Source organism: Melospiza melodia, chromosome 14, assembly GCF_035770615.1.
Source record: "Melospiza melodia melodia isolate bMelMel2 chromosome 14, bMelMel2.pri, whole genome shotgun sequence".
NCBI lineage: Eukaryota > Metazoa > Chordata > Aves > Passeriformes > Passerellidae > Melospiza > Melospiza melodia.
Window position 1 is genome coordinate 12,917,014 of NC_086207.1, and position 20,900 is coordinate 12,937,913.

General features: G+C 46.9%; 2 protein-coding genes across 12 annotated transcripts in view; one reads left to right on the top strand and one right to left on the bottom strand.

The window, feature by feature from the left end:
* KLHL3 (kelch like family member 3) overlaps nucleotides 1–4,362 on the bottom strand; it is a 115,001-nt gene extending 110,639 nt beyond the window's left edge. For 4 of the 7 annotated variants that reach the window (XM_063168730.1, XM_063168733.1, XM_063168723.1 and 1 more), the window contains exon 1: nucleotides 1,821–1,938. The gene's annotated coding sequence lies outside the window, so the exon portion shown is untranslated. Of the gene's footprint in view, nucleotides 1–1,820; nucleotides 1,944–4,236 lie in introns of those variants that run through there. The other 3 variants (XM_063168727.1, XM_063168729.1, XM_063168724.1) reach the window with 3 other exon arrangements.
* On the top strand, nucleotides 3,876–16,657 carry MYOT (myotilin). Of its 5 annotated transcripts, none has more exons than XM_063168736.1 (10): nucleotides 3,876–4,029; nucleotides 5,767–6,372; nucleotides 8,036–8,186; nucleotides 10,019–10,120; nucleotides 12,075–12,124; nucleotides 12,749–12,881; nucleotides 14,078–14,285; nucleotides 14,826–14,991; nucleotides 15,557–15,690; nucleotides 16,058–16,657. In XM_063168736.1, exons 2-10 carry the CDS (start codon nucleotides 5,933–5,935, stop codon nucleotides 16,228–16,230), a joined length of 1,557 nt encoding a protein of 518 aa, XP_063024806.1. In that variant the 5' UTR covers nucleotides 3,876–4,029; nucleotides 5,767–5,932; the 3' UTR covers nucleotides 16,231–16,657. The 5 variants fall into 5 exon arrangements, with proteins under 5 accessions (XP_063024806.1, XP_063024809.1, XP_063024805.1 ...); XM_063168735.1 differs by having other exon boundaries at nucleotides 3,880–4,025; XM_063168739.1 differs by lacking the exon at nucleotides 5,767–6,372 and having other exon boundaries at nucleotides 3,877–4,029.
* Nucleotides 16,658–20,900: the final 4,243 nt, after the last annotated feature.

A 20,900-nucleotide genomic window follows, 5' to 3' on the forward strand; every position in this document is an offset into this window, starting at 1 on the left:
CATCACCTCATGTTTCTCTTTCCTGTTCTGGAAGACAGCAATAAAACCTGAGATCCTGTAAGCATGGTGCAGACAGGACTTGCAAAGCGCTCTGTGGAGGAAAAGCACTGAGCCAGTGACCCACTGCATGGAAGGAAAACTGTCCCATGCCAGGGCAGGACACTCCCCACTCAGGAGATGGAGATCTTCCCCCAGTAAATCAGTATTCCATTTTATAACAAGACTTGATCCAATTTCCATCCCAAATGCAGCTCTCAAGTCACTGTGCACTTATTGAACTACCAGTTATCCTGTTTGATTGCTCCAGAGAAGCAAATCAGGTTGGAAAGCATGGATTGGTGACATCATCCCCATCTCTGGAGGGCTTCTCAGGGGTTATAGACGTAATGATGGCCTGGAATGGTGACAGCTCAGCCATCCAAGCCCAGCAGAGGATTCCCTCAGTGTGTCAGGGACAGGGAGAGCTGTGTGGGGGCAGAGGTGTGCCTGCTCTCCCAGCTGAGTGCCAGCCTGCAGCTGCAGGGATCCTGTTACAGGCCGTGCAAAGGCTGTCCCTGACACACACCATTCCCTGCATGAGAGATTATTTTTGGATGTGCTCAGCCATTTTAACTAAACCAGTTATTTTAACAATTCTCAGCAGCCTCCTTCAAATTTTAGCATGGGAGAGATCATATTTCAGTATAGATGTCTCCATGCTGGAGAGTTACTTTTTTGCTAAATCACTGAGTAAAAATGGGTTTTCTTCAATAACCAGCATGCAGATCATTAAGAGGAAGCTCTCAGTTTGGCTTCAAGCCCTTCTGTGAAATCCAGGCTTGCTCCAGGAAAATCATCTGGGACTCTAAGCAGACCCTAATGCATAAAAGGATTTACTTTGCCACCAAAATCAGCTATGTAATAGCTTTTTAGAATGTAGGTAACATATGTGTGTGTATATATATATATATGTAAACAAAAATATTAACTAGTCCAGGCTTTGGACACATCTCAAAATACAACGAGAAACTATTAAAATTTCTAGATATACCCATCTATGAGAATTTAAATACCTTTAAATCCCACAGACACACTGCCAGGTGCTTTGAAACATCATTATGAATGTGACTCAGCATTGTAAATGTTGCTGCTACCTCAAACTCAGCAATCATGGCTAATGGCTGGCTGTAAAATAACTGTCTTGTTAGTCAGATTTAGCATATAATTCCCTCATGTAGTGAGTGTGGTTGCAACTGTATTACCAAAGGCAGATACCAACAAAGGCAGTGATGACAGAACAAAGCCATTACTGGGAATAGCTGTAAAATGAATGAAATCCTTGTACCTATATTCTCCCAATTATTGCCTAGCAACAGGAACTCTACAAAAGCCAGAAAATGCAATTCAAGCCTGTCACTACCAGCTACTTCTTTCTGAGCCCTTTACACCTGCAGCTTGCAGTGTCCCCAACAGCCTTGAAGCAGAATAAAACCATTGCTGATGACTAACTTCATTAAAGAAACTCAATCCAAGCCAAAGAAGAGGCTTCAGGCACTAATATACTGCCAGGTGTTTTAGTATTCAGCTTTTAAGCATCTTAATTAATAAGCAACAGATCCTTAACTCTTTTTCTATGCATTTTTTGCTATATGACTCAGGCAGTGAGGAGAGAGAACCCAATCAGAAGCAGCAGGGCACCATTCTTAGAGAGTAAACTGAAGCATGACAGAAAATCTGATTTCTGACACCTCACAGCACTGGCCGCGGTGCTATTGAGTTACTTGGCACAGAGATGAGATTTATTCCTCTGCCTTCAGCAGTTCAGCTTCCAGTTCTCTCACCTTTTCTCCTACCTTCTGGATGCCACGGTTTCCTGTTCCTTCTCTTTCACAAAGCTGTCCCGGCTGTGTCCACTCTTGTAAGTGTGTAAAACTCTCCTTGAAGTGATGCCTCGCAGCTGATTTTAGTGCTAAGTTGAGGCTGGTGGGAAGCCAGGGAGCCTGAGCACGGAGCCTGCCCTTTACAGCTGCCTGCAGGGCCGTGATCGTGACCCGGCTACCTTTCCTCAAGTACTCGCCCCTCTCTGTGCAAACCACCTCTTTTTCATTATTTTCCGGTTTTTTGGTTTTTTTTTCTTTTTCACTTGTGAGCAAACAACCTCTCAGACAAGTAGGGACGCATTCCCTCCCTTAAGCAGTTTCATGCGCGGAATTTATATAAATTAGCACTCAATTAACACCTGCTCTGTAGTTTTCGTTCACAAACGATGTTTAAACACCAACACCAGAGGTGGATTAACCTCGCGAAGATCTCTGTGCTGACAGACCCAAGAGAAGGAGATGGGAGCAGCTGAGAGCCCGCACGCAGCGGAACTTTCGGGCTTGGGGTGGTTTTAAACAATAGGCAATAAATTTATATGCCAAAAGTATATTTGGCATATACTTATGCCGAAGTATAATTAAGATATTTAAAACGCTATAATGTCAGTTTCAGATGTAATTAGGCATTGAAGCTGGTAATGAAAGGGATACGAATCACCTAACCTGCCAGCAGGACCTGCTGCTGTTCTGGTGGAAACCCCACAGCTGCATTTTTTTCATCCATTTAAACAGATGAAAAAGTGCAGATGTAATAGATGTCATAACAAACACAAACAGCAAAATATTAAATAGATGTAATAACAAAATAGATGCAAAATAGGTGTAATAACAAACACAAATAGCAAAATATTTATATTTCCGTATTTTTATCGTATTCTTCCCACAAGGCTGGTTGTGTTACTCAGTTTATGGCTGTTCGGACACATCCACGAGCGGTGCCGCCGCTCCTGACCGGGTGTGAGCGGGGTTTGGGTGGCCCCGGGGCTGGCGGAGCTGCCCTGGGCACGGAGGGAGGGAGGGCTCGCTCGGCTCCGCGGCTGCGGGGATTTAATCCACGTTTGAACCTGGCTCTAGGGTGTGTGCTGTGTGCACAGCCTTAAAATCGGTACCAGAGCTTTAGCACTACAGAGGTAATTAGCTACAAATTAGTAAATGAATTAAACGAGGAATTTAGAGCCACAGAATGGTTTGGGCTGGAAAGGACCTTAGAGATGACCTTTTTTCTGCCATGGGCAGGAACACATTTCCCTAGACCGGGCTGTTCAGGACCCCATCCAACCTGGCCTTGAACACCAGCGGTGGTTCAGTCACAGCTTCTCTGGGCAAGAATTTCCTTGGGATGACAGAGTGGGATTTCGGGACTTTCGAGCGTATTGTGGCAGTCCTTGCTGCTGCTCCCTGGCGGTGCAATGGGCAGAACAGCTGCTTTTCTGTTCTAAAGCTGCCCATTTCTGCGGTTCTGTGCCTTCTGCTGAGCCAGGGACGCTCCCGGCAGCGCTGAGCAGCGACCGCTGCCCCTCGGGGCCGGGACAGAGCAGGGACAGGGCTGGGATAGAGCCGGGATAGAGCAGGGATAGAGCCGGGACACAGCAGGGACAGGGCTGGGATAGAGCCGGGACAGAGCAGGGATAGAGCAGGGATAGAGCAGGGACAGAGCAGACAGAGCCGGGCTGGCCGGAGCAGAGCCGGGACAAAACCGGGATAGAGCAGGGACAGAGTCGGGACAGAGACGGGACATAGCCAGGACAGGGCAGACAGAGCCGGGACAGAGCAGGGACAGAGCTGGGACAGAGCCAGGCTGGCCAGGATGGAACGGAGACAGAGTAGGGACAGAACCGGGGCGGAGCAGGGTCAGAGCCGGGACAGAGCCGGTCCAGAGCAGCAGCAGCAGCCGGGGCTCGGAGCCGGGCAGTGCCAGCGCCGCCGCCGCGGATCCGCTGCCCGCGGGCACCTGCCCAAGCCCCGGTCCTTGCCCGGTCCCCGGCGGTGTAAGGAGACTCTTATTGTGACATTGGCGGGGGCCGGGGACAGGCCGGGCCCGCGGTGTCACCGCTGGCAGCACATTAAAGCCTCCGGGCTCGTCCCGCCGCGCAGAGGGCGGCTATGACAGTGAATGACCGTCCTTCCCAAAATACCGGCCTCGGCCCAGGTGGCAGCTCCTAGGCGGTAGGTAAGGCGCTCGTTGGGCTTTTCTCCACGTCACTTTCCACTCGGAGGCTGGCCAGGGAGGTGGCGAGAGGGACTGCTGGGAGCGCTAAGGTGGAACCGCACCTGGACGGTGCGGCGGAGTCACCGGGAACGTGGGCAGCAACACAGCCAAAACACGGGTTTGATTTTCAGCAGGAAAACTGTCCCTGTTATTACTTACTGGTTTTACCTTGTAAGGTCGAATATCTCTTCGGATTTATTTTTTTCCCTCCCAAATCAAGGTGGAACGATTTGAGGAAAACATGGCTTATCCCTTGCTGTGAGAAGTGACGCTGCACACCAGAGCTTGGTTAAGGGCAGCGTTCTAAAAAAAAAACAGAGCAAACGCTGGTTGCTGTCCACCGCCTGTGGTACAGGGAACGCACAAATCCGTGCACTCGTAGTGATATAAAAACGGGTTAAAGACAAGACTGAACGAGTTTTCTGCACTAGTGAATGGGGACATAGTGTGGACATGCTCCAGAAGTTTGAGCCAGCTTCAAATTCCAAGAGTATGACACGGGAAAAGTTAGGGAATTTTTACTATAAGGCCTCTGTTTACTTACAGCTAATTCACAACTAATATTGATGATTACCTGCAGGAAATGAAAGCCTTGAGTCCTTAATGTCGAGCAACGTCTCCACTTATCTCCCCCCATGGGAATTTATGACCTCGTGGAGCCCTTCTCTGGGCTCTCCAACGAGAGGAATACAATACACTGGGTGTATATATAGCAGTGAAACAGCTGATCTCAGTGGGGCAAGATTACAATTTTTTCCAGCACATGTAACTGTGGGGATTTATATTCCTTTTTTTTCTTTTTTTTCTTCTTCTTCTTTTTTTTTTTTTTTTTTTATTAGTGGCTTTATGCTTATTTTGGGGGATTATTTTTTTTATCCTGGAGCTGAAGTAATTTGTCCATTTTAAAAAGCTTGCGAAATGAAACTCTCCCAGGTTTTGAGTTGATGGAAAGCCTGGGTTTTTAGATATCAAACACCTACCTGCAAAATAAATCAAGACTCTGAGCAGCTCAGCTTGCCCTACCTTATCTTGCAGCTCATGTCCTTCTGGCAATTAGCAGCCTTAATAGCAAATATCAGGAAATCACCTCAGAGACACAAAGTCCTTGGCATTCTAATCCCAAATCTCAGCTGGATATTAGAAACTCTGAATTCAAAACCCATTAGAGAAGAAATCAGATTTGGTTTCAAAAGTTTCGTTTTAGACTTGAAAGTGAAACTTTTGTGCTTCCCTATGGTACAAGGAATTTCTTGGCAGAGATAGCTGGTTCTGGGAAATAGTATATTTAGCATTTTGACAGGGCACAAAGCAGCAGGATCCAGGGATCTTTAGTTAAGATGATACATGGGAAATTACCTGGCTTAGCAGTAGTATCTGTGTTTATCTATAGATTTAGGCAGGTGGTAACCAATTGCTGTTTCCTTTAGCATTTACTGGGCTCTGGCACATAAGACAAGCCTGGTGATCACTGCACCTGAGCCAGGCAGACTGTGTGGCTTGTTTATGTGACCCAAAATGCTCATACAGTCATGGTACAGTTCTAATAAATCCTAAATAACTTTATTTTAAGTTCAAGCTTTAATCTAGTTGAACTTTAACTTCATAGTGTTTGGATTGCTAGTGGCTGCTCAGAACAGAGCATTTTGGTGATTCAGCTTGTGACGTACAATTTATTTTATCTGTATTGTCTTCCTTAAGGGAAAATCCACTCCAAGAAAGCCTCTATTCTGCAAGGCAAGGGTTCCATTCTATCCAGGAGCCCAGCCAGGAAAACTTTTGTGGCCTGTCACCTAGCTTTTACCAGCCACCTATCCAAAGCCAGTTACCACCAACTAAAACCCAGGACAGCCGTGAAACCTCTCCTATGAGTGTCCCTAATCTCCCGTCCGTTTCCTCTATGTGCCAACCAACCATGTTTAACTACGAACGTCCAAAACACTTTATCCAGTCTAAGAACGTGTGCCAAGGGCAACAGCAGCCTCCAGGACCTGCAGCAGCCTCCACAGAGCCGAGCAGAGAAATCAAACAGTCCTCCATCCTCATCCAGCCTCGTAACCCCAGCGGGCAGAAATTCTCCTCCTCGTCATCGCTGAGCTCTTCAATCACGCTCTCCTCGCCTTCCTGTAGCGCCCCTAAGGAATCCACCTATCCCATCACTCCTGCATCTGCACAGTCTCCTGCTAGCTCATCACCTGGCCAGAGGCTGCTGCCCATGCCTAACCAATCCCCCGCAGCCTTCCTGTGCTCCGTGCTCCCCTCGCAGCCCGGCTACAGCAGCCCGGCTCCTTCTCCCGTGGAAGCTCCGTAAGTACACACAGCTGCTAACCCTGCCTGCTTCCCCCGGCCTGCCCCAGCGCTGCCCACCCCAAAACAACGCCCTGGCAAAGCTGTGGCCCTGCACAGCTCCCACTGACTGCGCTGTGCCAGGCAGAGCTGCGCAGGTCAGGGTAGGAGTGCTCGCCCTTGCGTGGGAGTCAAACTGCGCCACGGGCATGGCACAGGCTGCTGGCTGAGTTTGCTGGAGCTGGTTTGAGTTGTTTAGTTGGATTTGACAGAAATTTCTTAAGGTTATTTAGAACAGAAGACAGGCACCTATCTCAAATTAATTTCTTTCCAACAGGGAAAGACAGTGATATCCCCAACACAACTTAGAGAGTCCTAGTAAGTCTCAGCAATATTTTCATGTTCCACATCATGATGTGGATCTAAACTCGCCTACAAAACCCCTTTTATTAATCATGCATGCAAAAGAAAGGCAGCCCCTTGAAAATTTCACCCCTTTAGAGCAAAGAATAAATTCTTTCCTAAATATGTATTATATCATTTTGCCTTTGGGCTGCAATCCAAATATCTTCCAAGGTCAGTGAGCTCTCAAAGGGAGCTGGGCCTTGCCTTCTCACCAACTTGTATTCCTGCCAATATCAGCTGGAGGTCCTGGGGAAAGTCAGGGTAGAATACATACAAAGTGAGATATTGGAAAGTTGATAGGGGCAGGGGGTCCTGCTGACTTGGATATAAACCCAGGTTTGAGTGTCAGTTTGCATTCAGGAAATCAGAATATTTCTGTCTGTTTTCTGAATCACGGCACTGAGGGAAGGGGAAAGGTAAGATGGGCTGGGTTATCTGGGGAGAGTTTCCTGAAGTCCTGCAGGACTCTGGAGGGTTTGGGACCCTGCTGGGGTTTGGGTTTGTAGTGTGGGGCTGTTTGTTTCCATAGCAAAGGGCTTGTGTGCCTCACTAGGATTTTTGTATAAGTTGCTCTTAAATACAACATGCAATGAGTTGAGGAATTATTTTTCCAATCTCACTACTAATGAGCAAACGGGGACATGAGGTGTGTTCATCTCTGGGGCAAATCACTCAAGTTTTATAACTCACATTAAGTTATTAAGCCCAAGCAGTGCTGGGAGTATTCTGGAATTATAACCCTCCTACTCTATCTAGTCTAGCCAGCAGAACCAATTCCCAAGCCTCAGGAGGAAGAGGATTTGGAATTGAAATAATTTCTGAACACAAGTGCAGCACAGGAGACCCCAGTGCAGGTCACAGACCAGGTCAGGCCTGTCAGCACAGAGTGCTGTGACCTCCAGCAGACCTTTGCAGCCCGTTCTGATGGCTGCCCCTCTTTTCCTGGCGTCTTCCAGAACCAGATGTGGTACCCAGCCCTGGGAGCTGGCTGTATCCGTGGCTGTGGATGGCAGGGTCACTGGGAGGGACACTGCAGGATGCAGGGATGCTGTGTTGTGAGGACACTCAGTGATTTGGCTGCACCATGATGCTTCTTCCCCTTTAGGTTTTGATACTCAATTGCCCAACTTGGCCTGTTCTCCTCCTACATGCTTTGTGGGTTCATCTGAGCCCCAGTTCTCAGGGGCAGGCTCACATTTTCTGTGCATTCTGTGAAGCTGCAGCAAATAATCCATCAGGCCTGCAGGAATAACTTTGTTTTCTCCTCCTGTATGAGTAGTTACTCACAGCCCATGTATAACAAACAAGCCAGCATCAACTCTATGCAGAAGACATCAGACCAAGAAATTCGAGGAACAAAGGAGGCCCTCATCCAGGACCTGGAGAAGAAGCTGAGATGCAAGGACAGCCTCCTGCAGAATGGCAACCAGGTAAGGGATTAAGGAGCTCCTGGGAGGGCAGGCAGGCTGCAGAGGGGCTGGAGCCTCCAAACTGAGCTAAAAGCAGAAGGAAATGCAGGAGCAGCACTGCCCTTTACTCAGAACCTCGACACATCCCACCAGAGCAAAAGCCATTCATGACCAGAATATTCTTTCAATGTGAAAGAGAAAGGAACATGTTTAGAGCTGTGGCACACATTTGAACTCTCTTCTGGGGATCTTGTTGGACTGATCCACAGAAAATTAAAAATACATGGAGAATGCCTCAGTTCTCTAGACATGACTACAACCTGGTTTTCAGCACTGGGGTTAATAAACATCTCAAAATTATTAGAACCTGAAGAAAAATTGGAATATGAGAAAGTTCACTCTAGGGATTACCACTAAATGGGGTAAATTTTTTTCTTTTATATGAACAACAATAAATGAAAGAAATTATATGAGCTTTTATCATAAAGCCTGTCTCCTATAAGAAGGCCTCTTAGCCTCAGTACTTATTTATTCTGCAGAGGCTCACAACAGAATCCCCCTTACCAATAAATCAAAATCCAGGGGGAAAATTTGCTACCAGTAGCAGCTAGAGCAGGCAGGTTTCTAATGTGGGAGCCTTTCTGCTGGCTGCAGGCAGACTGGTAAAAGCTCAGCGTTCAGTTTCCATCTTCTTTCCCCTGAAGCAGAAAGGAGTATTCTCATGACCATCAGTGAGAGCAGTTTTGTGTCATATATGTAATTTAAAATATTGAATGGGCAAACAAATAGGTCAAATCTGACTGAATATGCCCCTAAACAGGAATGTCCTATGTGCTGTAGGAAACCTTGTCATAGCAAGTCAGCTTTTCTTCCCATAGGAAGAAGCCAGGCTAAAAATAAGTCTTATGCAATCACCGCTGTGTCCTCCTCCCCTTGTCCTCCAACAAGCCTGAGCCAACTGGCCAATCTCAGCCACACTTGACACACACGTAAGGACCTCAGGGATAGGCAGCTCTCACAGGTTTTGCTGAAGGTCTTGTGCTCTCTTCTAAAGAAAAGTCCCTCAAGGCTCCCAAAGCTTTCCCCAGCCAGCAGCCAACTCATGTGTATCTGTACAGAGCAGAAATTCAGTCAGAGCTCGCCCTTGTGTCAAAATCCAAACCCGAGTGAAACTTTGTGGGCAGCAAAGCGTCAGGAGTTGTGGTGCTAACATGCTTCTCTAAAGTAACCCAACTGACAGAGCTGGGATTTAGCTCTGCTCATTTTTATCCCTGTGTGCCACATCCAGAGTGCAGGCACCGACAGTGCCGTGCCTGAAAGGTTCCTTGCCTCCTGCCCAGCATTTCACCCTGCAGATGTGCTGGCAGAAGCCTCCCCAGTGCTTGCAGGTGCTCCCCTCTGGCTGTGCCTGCCTCTGCTGTGGCTTTTTTGGGAGCATCCATCATGCCTCCAGCTCCACAGCTGAATGGCTTGGGAAGCTTTCCCAGCCCTGACAGAAAGGTACCCTGGGACTTACTCTGGCTTCTGTGGATGATGCCATCAGCCACCCATAAATAATCCCAGCAGAGAAAGAGGAGGAGTGGAAGGCCACAGATGGCATTAGGGAGGCTTTGATGAACAGGCAGTTTAATCTTTTATGCATTTCACTGCTGTATATATTGAGGCTGACTTCAGTTGGCATCACAGACTGCAAACCCTCTGGGCCAGACGTGGTCAGCTCCTGCTTCCATTGACAACATCCTGAACTTGTGGCATATTAATGTGAACTTGTGGCATATTAATGTGCTCTTAACAAGCTGATCTGAAACAGTGAATGGGCTTGTGACTGCAATTGCTGTGCACTGTGCCCCCAGAGACTGACCTATGAGGAGAGGATGGCTCGCAGGCTGCTCGGACCAGTGAATGCTGCCTCAGTGCTGGACTCACAGAGTGAAGACAGCGTGCAGAACGCACAGGTAACTGGGCACTGCCTCTGCAGAAAGGGTTTCCTGGGGTTCTGCTGTGGCCTGCCTGTACCTGGGAGGGCAGAGATGGGGTTTATTTGCTGCCAGTGCAGGTGAGGGGTGGCTCTCAAAGGCAGAGCTCTCCGTGGCAGGGGTTTGGTGTTTTCACAGAGGGAAAATTCAAGCCCCATTCCCTTGCTGTGCCTGATCTGTAGGAATGACCTCTCCAGGGAGGAATTCCAGCAGCAGCTGCACAGCACAGCCCCCAGTGCCTGTGACAGGCAGGGAGCAGCACCACGAGGGAGCCAGGTACCCACTCCCAGCAGCCTGAGTGCAGGCTGGGCCAGGACAACAAGATTTACACCTGCCACTGCTGGGAACAAGTGACATTGGCCTCAAGAGGTCGTGGCCTTGGGCTGAGATTGGTTGGGTTTTAGCCCTTGCAGGGGGCTGCAGCCATTAAGAGAATGCAAAGCAGTTATTTCAGCAGCCCACATGCTGATAGACAAGAATTTATCACTACTAGCATTTTCCAAAGAGTTTTAGTTGGAGATTTGCATCATTTGTTGGTTATTCAAGCCAGTTAGATGCTCTCTTTGGCGCCTCTGTGCTCAAGGTTAGTGGAAATGTCCATTGTGTGGCATTGGGTACCTGTGCAGGACAGAAACCCCTCCTGCTGCCAGCAGCAGGGAGCCAGGAGCAGGCACACACCTGGCAGAGAGCCCTCAGCAAAACTCCTGCATGGAACAGACACTTAGCATCACAGCAAAGGAGGGATGCACAGTTTGAGCTATCTCTCCCCAGCAATCACCTGGCAAGATCAGGAAAGAAGGAGAAATCATGAATGGCAGAGAGCAGGGGAAGCCTCATCTTTTGCTGACTACAATGAAATATTCAGTCAAAACAGGCTGACTGACAACTTTTCAGCATGTGTGAAATGCTGTTTTAAAAAAGAACATTGGAAGCAGAGATTAGCTTATGTTTGGGACATTTTACTTCCATTGTTCAGTCTTATTTTTAAATATTTCAATCACTGATTCCTCAGGAACTTAACTCAGTCCATGTAACAGGTCATTAGAATCATCAGCAGCTTCACCACTACAGCATAATTTCACAGGACAAGTAATAACTGTACAGAACTCGTGTAAATGAGCAGATACAGGCAATTGCCTTGGACTGCACATGAACTGAGCCCAGCAAAACCCTCATTCATGTCATATTCCCCCCCGAACTTAAAATTGCCTCCCTGCTTCAAGTTTAAACCCAGGCTTAAATGTTCCACAGGGCTGGGCTGCAGAGCACAGAACCAAGCCCTGGGATGGCCCAAGGCAAGCACTCCAGAAATTTCCATGCAGAGTTTGCTCTCTCTGACTCCATTGCTAAAACGAGTCGCTGGCACCAAACCCCGTCGCGTTTTCCAAACATCCTGGCTCCTAACAGGAATCAATCCTGGGTACTTTAGCAGATTTAGCCATGTGATTTCAGAGTTGTCAGCGAGCTTAGCTGGTGCTGTGATCTAGAAAGAAAAGTATTTTCCAGCTCAGCATGTGTCCATGGCTGCTGGTACCACATTTAAGTGGGCACAATACGAGGCTCCTGCCAGCAATCCCGCTTCTATTCCTGCTGTGGGGAAGGACACTCTGTACTCAGCTCTCAGCTCAGACATTGCCAGGAGTGCTGCTCCTCTCTCACAAAGGTTATGGGCTGGCAGAAAACCTTGTGTGCCAGACAAAGCTGCTGCACCCATCACCTGGGCCGCAATGACAAGTTCTGCCATGGCAAAGCCCACGGTGAGCACAGAGTGTGTCAGATCCTCATGCAAGCTCCTCTGCCTCCTGTCCCAAGGACTTCTGAAGTACATTCATTTTGTTTTTAAGCAGCACTCAGGATATGAACTTAGGCTTCTGATTCAGTCTACAGATAAATCTTTCCAAGTGAACTCACCTCTCCTCTTTCTCTTCCCAAGCACCAGAATGCAGAAAACATCAGGCTGCAGGTTCCCACCACACATGTCAGGTAAAACAAAAACTTGTTCAAGATCTTATTTCAAACATTTCTAGACAATGTTGGTTTAATCTCACTACTTATCACTCTTCCTAAAGTAATAATTACTAAATTCACTCCCTTTTGACTAAAATGCTACCATTTTTGGATGGGTGATGATGCCTATGATCTTAATCCAGTGAATTCTAAGCATAGCATTAGAGGTTTAAAAACTCCTTGGGAGTTGGGAAATGCAATTCCCATGCACATTGGAAAAATACTCTTTGTATTCTAGAAGATTAATTTCTAGTCAAAGAAATATAAATATTGAATGAAATTATATAAATTATTAATATAATATTTCTATAATAAATATATAAATATTGAATGAAATTATTATAAATAATGAAAATTAAACATGAAAATTGTCTTGTCAAGTCTTTTGGATATTAGGCCATAATGAAGGTTATTCTTGTGTGCTGAAATGAACAACCTGAGCAAGAGAAGTGACTGATCAAAAGTCATGACTTACAACTGAAAAACCAACCAGAACTGTTAGATTCCTAAAGCTGAGGGACTCCAGCTGCAATCAGAGCTTTGATACCACTTGTGCTACAGTAGCTTTTACACAATTTACTGTTCCTGTCCCATTTTCAGGAGCAGACCATCCTCTAGAGGCGACGATCGCGGACATGACTCAATCCAGGAGAAGTTTTTCCAGCCACGTTTCACACAAGTGCCTGAAGATGTGGTGATCGAGGAGGGGCGGTTCTGCAGGCTGGACTTCAAAGTAATGCCAACCTCTCTCCCTCCCAATTCCATTGACAACCTCTCCCTCCTAATTCCATTGCCAGCCTCTCCCAAAATTCCATTGCCAACCTCTCCCAATTCCACTGCCAACCCCTCCCTCCCAATTCCATTGCCAACCTTTCCCAATTCCACTGCCAACTTCTCCCTCCAATTCCATTGACAACCTCTCCCAATTCCTTTGCCAACCTCTCCCTCCCATTCCATTCCCTCTTGGGGAGTGGGGCATGCAGAGAGGTCTCTGCAGTGCCTTTGCATTTTCATAACCCAGAGCACTAAGGGAAGATGGTTCAGGGTCTCCCCAGGCTATGGAAACCAAGAAACAGGAGATGGCTAAATATGTCAGCATTCTCTCTGGGAAAATATAAGTGGAATTATCTGCATAAGATTATGATTAAAGCTAACTAGTGGTAAATACAGACCACTACAGAATGTCTCTGGACCTCCTTGGGAAGAATGACTATTAATGCCCTGCTGGAAAAAGGCTTTTTGTCAGGGAACCTTGTGCTTTGCACAGGGACTCCTCTGCTTCAGTGGACACACATCCAGCAAGGTCTGTGCAGGACTCACCTCCCCTCAGCGAGTCTTCCATGACTCACTGTACCTTTGCTGGAGCAGACAAGCAAGGAAATGCCCTAAATAGAAACAAAACTCAAGAATGGCCTAAAATTCATGGCAGCTGTACCAACCCTGGGGGGAGAAAGTACCCTGCCCTCCCTCACAGGTTTCCTAATGAGTGCCCACCTCTTTGCTTCAGTAAACTCTGGCCAGATTTACACATGGCCTTTAGCCATCTCCCTCTAGGTTGCCCAAACTTCTGGATGCTGTGGAGGAGCTGGAGCTCATTTACAGCCATTATCAGCTGTGGGTGCCAGCACTGCAGCTGTGCCAGCTCTGGGAACGAAGGGCTGAACCCAAAATCAGCATCTTGGGCCTGATCAAAGCCACCTACAGGAAGGGAACCACAGGGGGCTGCAGGAACAGCATCCACTGTCTTGTAGCTAAAGCTCATCTTTCCACAGCACTCCCTGAGCCTTTCTGTGCAATATCACATTAATATTCAGAACTAGGAAACACTATACAGCTTTGCAGTTTGATCAACCATCAGCATCAAACTCCCTGCAGTGTTGGAGGGATTTTATCATCTTTAACTCTTCCCTGCTCTCCTCTCCCTCACAGGTCAGTGGGCTCCCCACTCCAGATGTGATGTGGTACCAGAATGGAAGGATGGTTCACCAGGATCAGTTCCACAAAATGATAGTGTCAGAAAAGGGGTTCCACTCGTTCATTTTTGAAGCAGTCAAATCAGCTGATGCAGGGACATACGAATGTGTGGCTGTCAACCGTGCAGGAGAAGCATCTTTCACAGTAAAAGTGGAAGTAATTGGTAAGACTGAGAGCACTGATAGTTCCCTGGACACACTGGGAAATCTCAGCAATCTACTGCTTTTCTCCCTGTGTTTGGGACATTCAAGTAATAAGAAGCAGAGGTAGCACTCCACATATCCAAGATCAAGCAATAAAAATCAATTTAGGCTCAAACAATTAAAATCAACTTACTATTCCAAGACTATTTCAATAACTACATCTAGGATGCAGTATTTCTTCAAGACACTTCTATTGGGATATTTAGATATAGTGATATAGTGAGAGATCCAGAATATATATTTAGATATAGTGAAATGCCCAGAATTTAATTTAATTGATGTTATTAATTTTCCAGGATTGATAACATATGTTAATTGACTCTCCTTCTAAGGTGGACTGTTTACCACACCCTTTAGCTCATGGGAACTGCCTGCAGGCTGAGATGCAGTGAGGAACACATGTCCTCCTGAATTTAGCAACCCAAAATCTTAAAAAACAAGCATGACATGAGCGTTCCACACTTCCAGTAACTCCTCCTTATCTCTCCTCTTTAATTCAGCTAAAGAGCATCACATGCCTCCAACTTTCATTTTCAAGCCCCAAAGCAAAAAGGTTTTTGAAGGAGACACAGCCAGGCTGGAATGCCAGATCTCTGCCATCCCAACCCCTCGGATTTACTGGAAAAGAAACAACGAAATGGTACAATATAACACAGACCGAATAAGGTATCCCACTGCTCAGCTGGCCAGCGGGGTGTTACCAACAGCAGCCAGTGTTTGCTCAGCCAGGTGTAAATGGGCTGGGTGTGTAAGCAGCAGGCTGGGGGCTGGATCTGCCCTGGGGGGTGACACAGGGGCACAGGCCGTGTGCTGAGAGCGTGGCTTTGGGGACACACGCCATGTGCTGAGAGCGTGGCTTTGGGGACACACGCCATGTGCTGAGAGCGTGGCTTTGGGGACACAGGCCGTGTGCTGAGAGGGTGGCTTTGGGGACACAGGCCATGTGCTGAGAGCCTTTGGGGACACAGGGGGACAGGGCTGTGCCCAGGGCTCCTCTCAGTGCCTGCAGCAGCAGAGGGCCCTGGGGAAGCACAGATTCAGGGCTGAAATGTGCAGTGTGGGGCTGCACGCTGATGCCACAATGTGAATCACTGGTGGCTCTAACACAAATGTTCATGTCTGAACAGCGTGCGAGGATTGTTCCGGGGCTTTCTCAGCTCCTCAGCATGTGAACTCTGCTTTCTCTCCTTGCCCCTCAAAGCACTTAGGCATTAACACGTTGGTTTTTCAGCTTGCTCCATGACAATACTGGAAGGATTTGCCTGCTGATCCACAATGCCACCAAGAAGGATGCTGGCTGGTACACCGTGTCTGCTGTCAACGGGGCAGGGGTGGCCACGTGCCACGCCAGGCTAGAGGTTGCAAGTAAGTTCCAGGTCCCAGGGCCACAGAAAGTGCATTTTATACTCAGAGCTGGCCCTCAAGATTAATCTCATGATGTTCAGACTGCTGGGAGGATTTATTTCCCAGACAGATAGTAACTATCCTAGGAAAAGCTCTTTTGTTTAGGACAGGACACTGTGGAGTGTCCTTTTGCTCCTTTAAAGACTACAATTCCAACAAGCAAGAGGGTGGATATAAATCTCTGGTGTCTGAGATATGGGTTTGTCTGCTAAATTCTTCCCAAGGGCTTGCTGGTTTATATTGCAGATCCAAAGCAATGGGGTTGCCTGCCATGGGTCTCTGTGCACTCTGGAAGGCACTAAAAGAGGTTTTTATCTCTCTCTTCCAGCACATACAAATAAGCCACTTCCAGCCCCAAAGCAGTTACGGGTTCGACCAACCTTCAGCAAGTACTTGGCACTCAATGGAAGAGGACTGGATGTGAAACAAGCTTTCTCACCAGAAGGGGAGTTTCAGCGTTTGGCTGAGCAGTCTGGACTGTATGAAAGTGATGAACTTTAACTGGAAATGAAGAGGAAAACCTCACACCCATAAGAGACAGTTACAACATAGATGCAGTTAACTGGTGATTGCTCTAATTAGCAAAATACCTACTTGCATATTTTTACCTTGACTCTTGCACATTCAGCTGTTCCTGTTTTACCATGTTAGATTTTATTTATATGGTTTGGTGACTGTAACCATTACTGAGTATTGCATTTGAACTAGAAAGCCTAAGAAAGCAGGTGATTTAGTTTTAACAAGTGTGGGTGGGCTTAGTTCCACCTGTGCTTGGTTATATGCTAAGGTAGCTTGATTTGTGCTGCTTCTCTAATATCACTCATGGTAATATCAGAAGTCTGTACTGTCTGAATACTAAAACCAAATAGAGTAGAGTGTTTTTATGAGAATAAATTAGAGGCAAATAAAATTTTAAATAACCAACCAATCAGCTGTGACTCTTCCTTGCTTGATCTGTTAAAAGCAGATTTGAATGCCTGGCATCAGCTACAGCCTGGGGAAGATGGGTTCTTACCCTCCTGAGCTTTCCACTTGTCCCCTCCCCTGTCTGTTCCCACTGACATTTGTCATCTGGCATATACCAAATATTTAGCATAAACTAAATGCTGACACCCTATTAACACTACACCATGCCAGTGAGGCAACATCAATATTTCTTCTCCTTGCACACTTGACCCAAAAGCTGCCCTCCATGATATGAATCATTAGGGCTATCATGTTTTCCCTCCTTTAATCAAGGAGTGGTTGCAACTTATCCTGCTGTTGACTCTCAACAAGCTGTTGATTTGAGTCACCCAAGTGGTTTGTGTGCTGCTGTTCACAGACACCTTGTTCAAAAACAATATTAAATACCATGGAATAAAACCAAAACTGGAGGTCTTTCAATTGTACTTGCTACAAGAAAATCTGTGGGGGTTGATTGACCTGACCTCTTCATCAAGGTGCACAGTCAGCAAACCTCTCAAGCATCTTCCAGAACAGAAAAAATGAGGCTTCAGTTTCACCCTGCACTGCTGTACCATTAAATAACCCCCCCAAATCTGAACTGCATTACACTGACTGTTAAATTCCCCAAAAATCCTGCAGCTCTATGATCACACATCTCCTCTGGGCTGCCCAAGTGATGAAATTTACTGAGATAACTCCCCTGTTGCACATTTGGAGATGGAGCTGATCACATGAAGCCAGCACCCAGTTTAGGCTCCACTGGCAGGTTGGAAAGTCTGCATCATTTCCCTGGCAGGTGTTTTTACACACAAATGGAATACCTGAGGTGCCTCACACTCTTTACCAGCAATCACAGTGTCAGCTGTGCCTCATTCAGTACTCACTCCTCACCCCACACATCATCCACCCAGAAATGTCCCTGCAGTGGAAATGGCTCTCAGTTCCCAGCAGCACAGCTTAGTGACAAGTGGGAATGGCAGAGCAAGCTTAGAAGCTGCTGTCACCCTCCAAATTCAGCCTGTGAGCACCCATCCCCTCCTTGCCCCTCCTCTCTGGTGAGCTCAGGGTGCTGAGCACAGACCAGAGCAAACCCATGTCCCACCTCTGCCTGGAGCTCTCCTCTGCTGAGGATGGCAGGAGCAGCTCTGGGATTTCTGGAGGGCAAGGCTGTCCTTGGAAATGTTTTCATGCAGAGAAACAAATGAAAATGCTCCCATTATAGTTCAGAGCAACCTCACCTCGTGGCTCCCAAAAACCTCGTGCTAAATGTTGTGTTTTCAGCTCAGGAAAGGCAACAAAATCCTTCAAATGCGTTTGGAGAAATTCTGGGTACAGACAATGCTGAAACTTCTGAATAACCAGCCTAGGAAAACAACAGGCCAGCTAATTGCTGCATCATACACAAAACACAAGGAAAAAGACTTCAATAAAAATTATTTTCATAGTTTGCAAAGGGATTCCTGTTGGATGGACTCTGCTGGGACAAATGCTACCACAACACAACATTAACCCTCCCAAACAACAACAGCCGTATTTACAAAAGAACTCGCCGTTGGAAGCAGCCCAGGTCCACCAGCTGAAAGGAGGCAACAACACTGGATCCATCTCCTGTAATTCCACACTTTTTTAACATACTTACAGCAAATGTCATTACTGAGCTGAAGACAGATCTGACTTCGGTCTAAGGAATCAATCTGAGCAAGTAATCCTGTCTGAGCACAGAAATGTTTGAAAGTGCCACGATTCTGCATCAGTAACAGCCATGAGTGCAATTAGCTGAGCTTTTCTCTTGTTTACATTGAGATAAACCATGGATTTGTTTTTGTGCCAACATTAAAGATGGGTATTTGACATGGGAAATCCATAGCAGAGACAGGAAGAACTGGAAGGAGCAAGCCCAGCTGAGCAGAAGCACATGTTAGTGCTTCTATCTCCTCTATCATCTCTGGAGGAATCAATTAAAGGGAGGCTTTAATTTAAATCACATATTTATAAATTGGAATCAGGCAAAAATACTCTGGAAATGCTCTGCTTCACACACTTCATTTAGCACTGATTTAACATAAGAGAGACCATGTGAACATGCCTAAGTAACAATGAACTATGTAAACCAGAGTTGTTTCATTTAAGGTAATGAAATAAGGTTTTAAAGTAATAAAGTGCCTGGCCCATCTTGGGTGAAATCCAGATTAATAAGCAATTGTTGTTTTGTGAAAGTGCTGAGTAACTAAATAAAGGCACTGGGAATATGCTAAGGCTGTGTATCTCCTGAGCACTTCATGTAAAGAAAATGTTATTTCAAGGTCTGCCTTTAGTCGTCAGTTTTGCATGCAGAAGAACACAAGGACTAAAAAGGATTACAAAATAAAAATCCAGGCTTACATCAGTTCAGGTCCCATAAGCTGAGCTGCTTTGTTTCCCCACTTCTGAGAGATGGAAGCACTCCTCAGCCCCCTCATTATCCCCATGGAACTGGGATCCATGGGCTGGCACAGCAGTGGAGGACACATCTTCACCCACATCAGAGCAGGAGGGTGAGGAGAAGCTGGTGTTTCTCAGGCAGAACAGCTGGATCCCTGCAGGAACCAGAGCCACATTAATCATACTTGTGTTTGTGTTTCATAAACATAAATGTGTATGTATGTCTCAAGATGTAATGCTAATGTGAACCTCTTCTGGATAATCAGGTGAGCTCTTACCTTTATGGTGTGTGAAATCCAATTTACTGAGGCATGGTGCTTCCATAAGGGCACCTCAGGCATTTGCAGCCACTTTTCCTCAGGTAGCAGCTGGCAAGAGAGTAATTCATTAAAAAAGCAGAACTCAGTTAGATCAGGGAACAGACCCAGATCCATCCTTCCCATTTTTTGGCAATAGTTGGTGTCCAGTCTGTACTCTGGTTGCTGTTGGGAAAGATTTCTCAGCCTTTTCAAGGTCAAAGACTGGATTATTAGTCCTTGTTTTTAGCAATATTAGTCAATTAAGGCCTGAGATGATTCAAAGGGATTGCATTTATCACCAGCCCCCTGTTTTTCCTGACACCAGGGCTGCTCTCAGCCCCCCACACCCCTCCCACGTGGAGTCCATCAGATCAGTCACGGGTGGTGATGAATCCTGTAGCTTTGACAAGTCTCATGTTTCCTCTTTGTCATTGCACCCATCATCTAGGGAGCTACAAACGTGGTAAAACTGAGAAGGAAATGCTCCAGAAGTGCCCAGAACTGGCTGCATTTGCTGCTGTGGGGGTGAGCTGCCCCATGATTTCACCTCTGTGTTTGCCAGCCTTGGCAGCCCTGCCTAAAGAGCCCCGGGGTGAGCCTGGTCAGGCTCAGTCTAACCTGAAGTAACTGCTTAGGCTCTGTCCTACCCTGGAGAGGCTGCTCAGCCCAGGGTCCAGGGCCCCTTGCTGGCCTGGCTGTGGCTCTGTGTCCTCCCCACTCATTACCCACCCTGTTTGCAGAGCAGGGAAGGGCTGGGGCACAGCAGAGCTGGCACAGTAAAACTGGGATGGGTGACACAGCACAAACACAAGAGGTTTGGCCAGAAAAGCCTCATAGAGATATATAGGTTATGACAAAACACCCAACAAGCTCAGGTTCCTCAAATCTAGCCATATTTTGAAGCCAATCCAGTCTTCCCTGTGCAGAATGGCAGCCTGAAGGGAGGGCAGGGAGCTGGGCTGGATCTCCCTGCTCCTGCTTTCATTCAGGATCCATCCTTGCCCTTGCCTCCAGCATCTCCTGCCCTGGAGGAGGGTCCCTGCTAAAGGAAGAGCTGCTGGCTATGCCAATGTCTCTCCAGATTTCTGTTTCCTTGCATCCTGATAAGTTCTTTACAACAACATGTTGTAAACATGCTGTCAACATCTTCCTTCCCTGGATAAAGTATTGTTCAGATTCCCTTTCTCTGTACTCAGGAATCACAGTGTTCCTCAGCACAGCATGAATGTTCACTTTTACCTTTCCATGGGTGAGCTGCAAAGGTGCAGCTCAAAGGGAGAATTCTGTTTATAAGATTCCAGAGGGGTTTAAAATTACCTCCCCCTCATGATCATAGGTCATGCAAATTCCAAGCTCAGCTAAAAAAACGTCGCACGTGGGCAGCTGTCTCCATTGGAGCAGCTGGGAAATCACCACAGGCAAAGAGCCTCCCTAAACTCAGCCTTTCCTAGACCCATGTTAGCCAGGTATGACCTGTACAGACAGCCTGGCTGTAAGAGAGCA

Coding starts and splice junctions, on each gene's coding strand:
- MYOT (XM_063168735.1), top strand. CDS start 3,973: ATGACCGTCCTTCCCAAAATACCGGCCTCGGCCCAGGTGGCAGCTCCT. Junction 12,125..12,748: donor GTTCCCACCACACATGTCAG/GTAAAACAAAAA, acceptor TCCCATTTTCAG/GAGCAGACCATCCTCTAGAG. Junction 15,691..16,057: donor CGCCAGGCTAGAGGTTGCAA/GTAAGTTCCAGG, acceptor TCTCTCTTCCAG/CACATACAAATAAGCCACTT.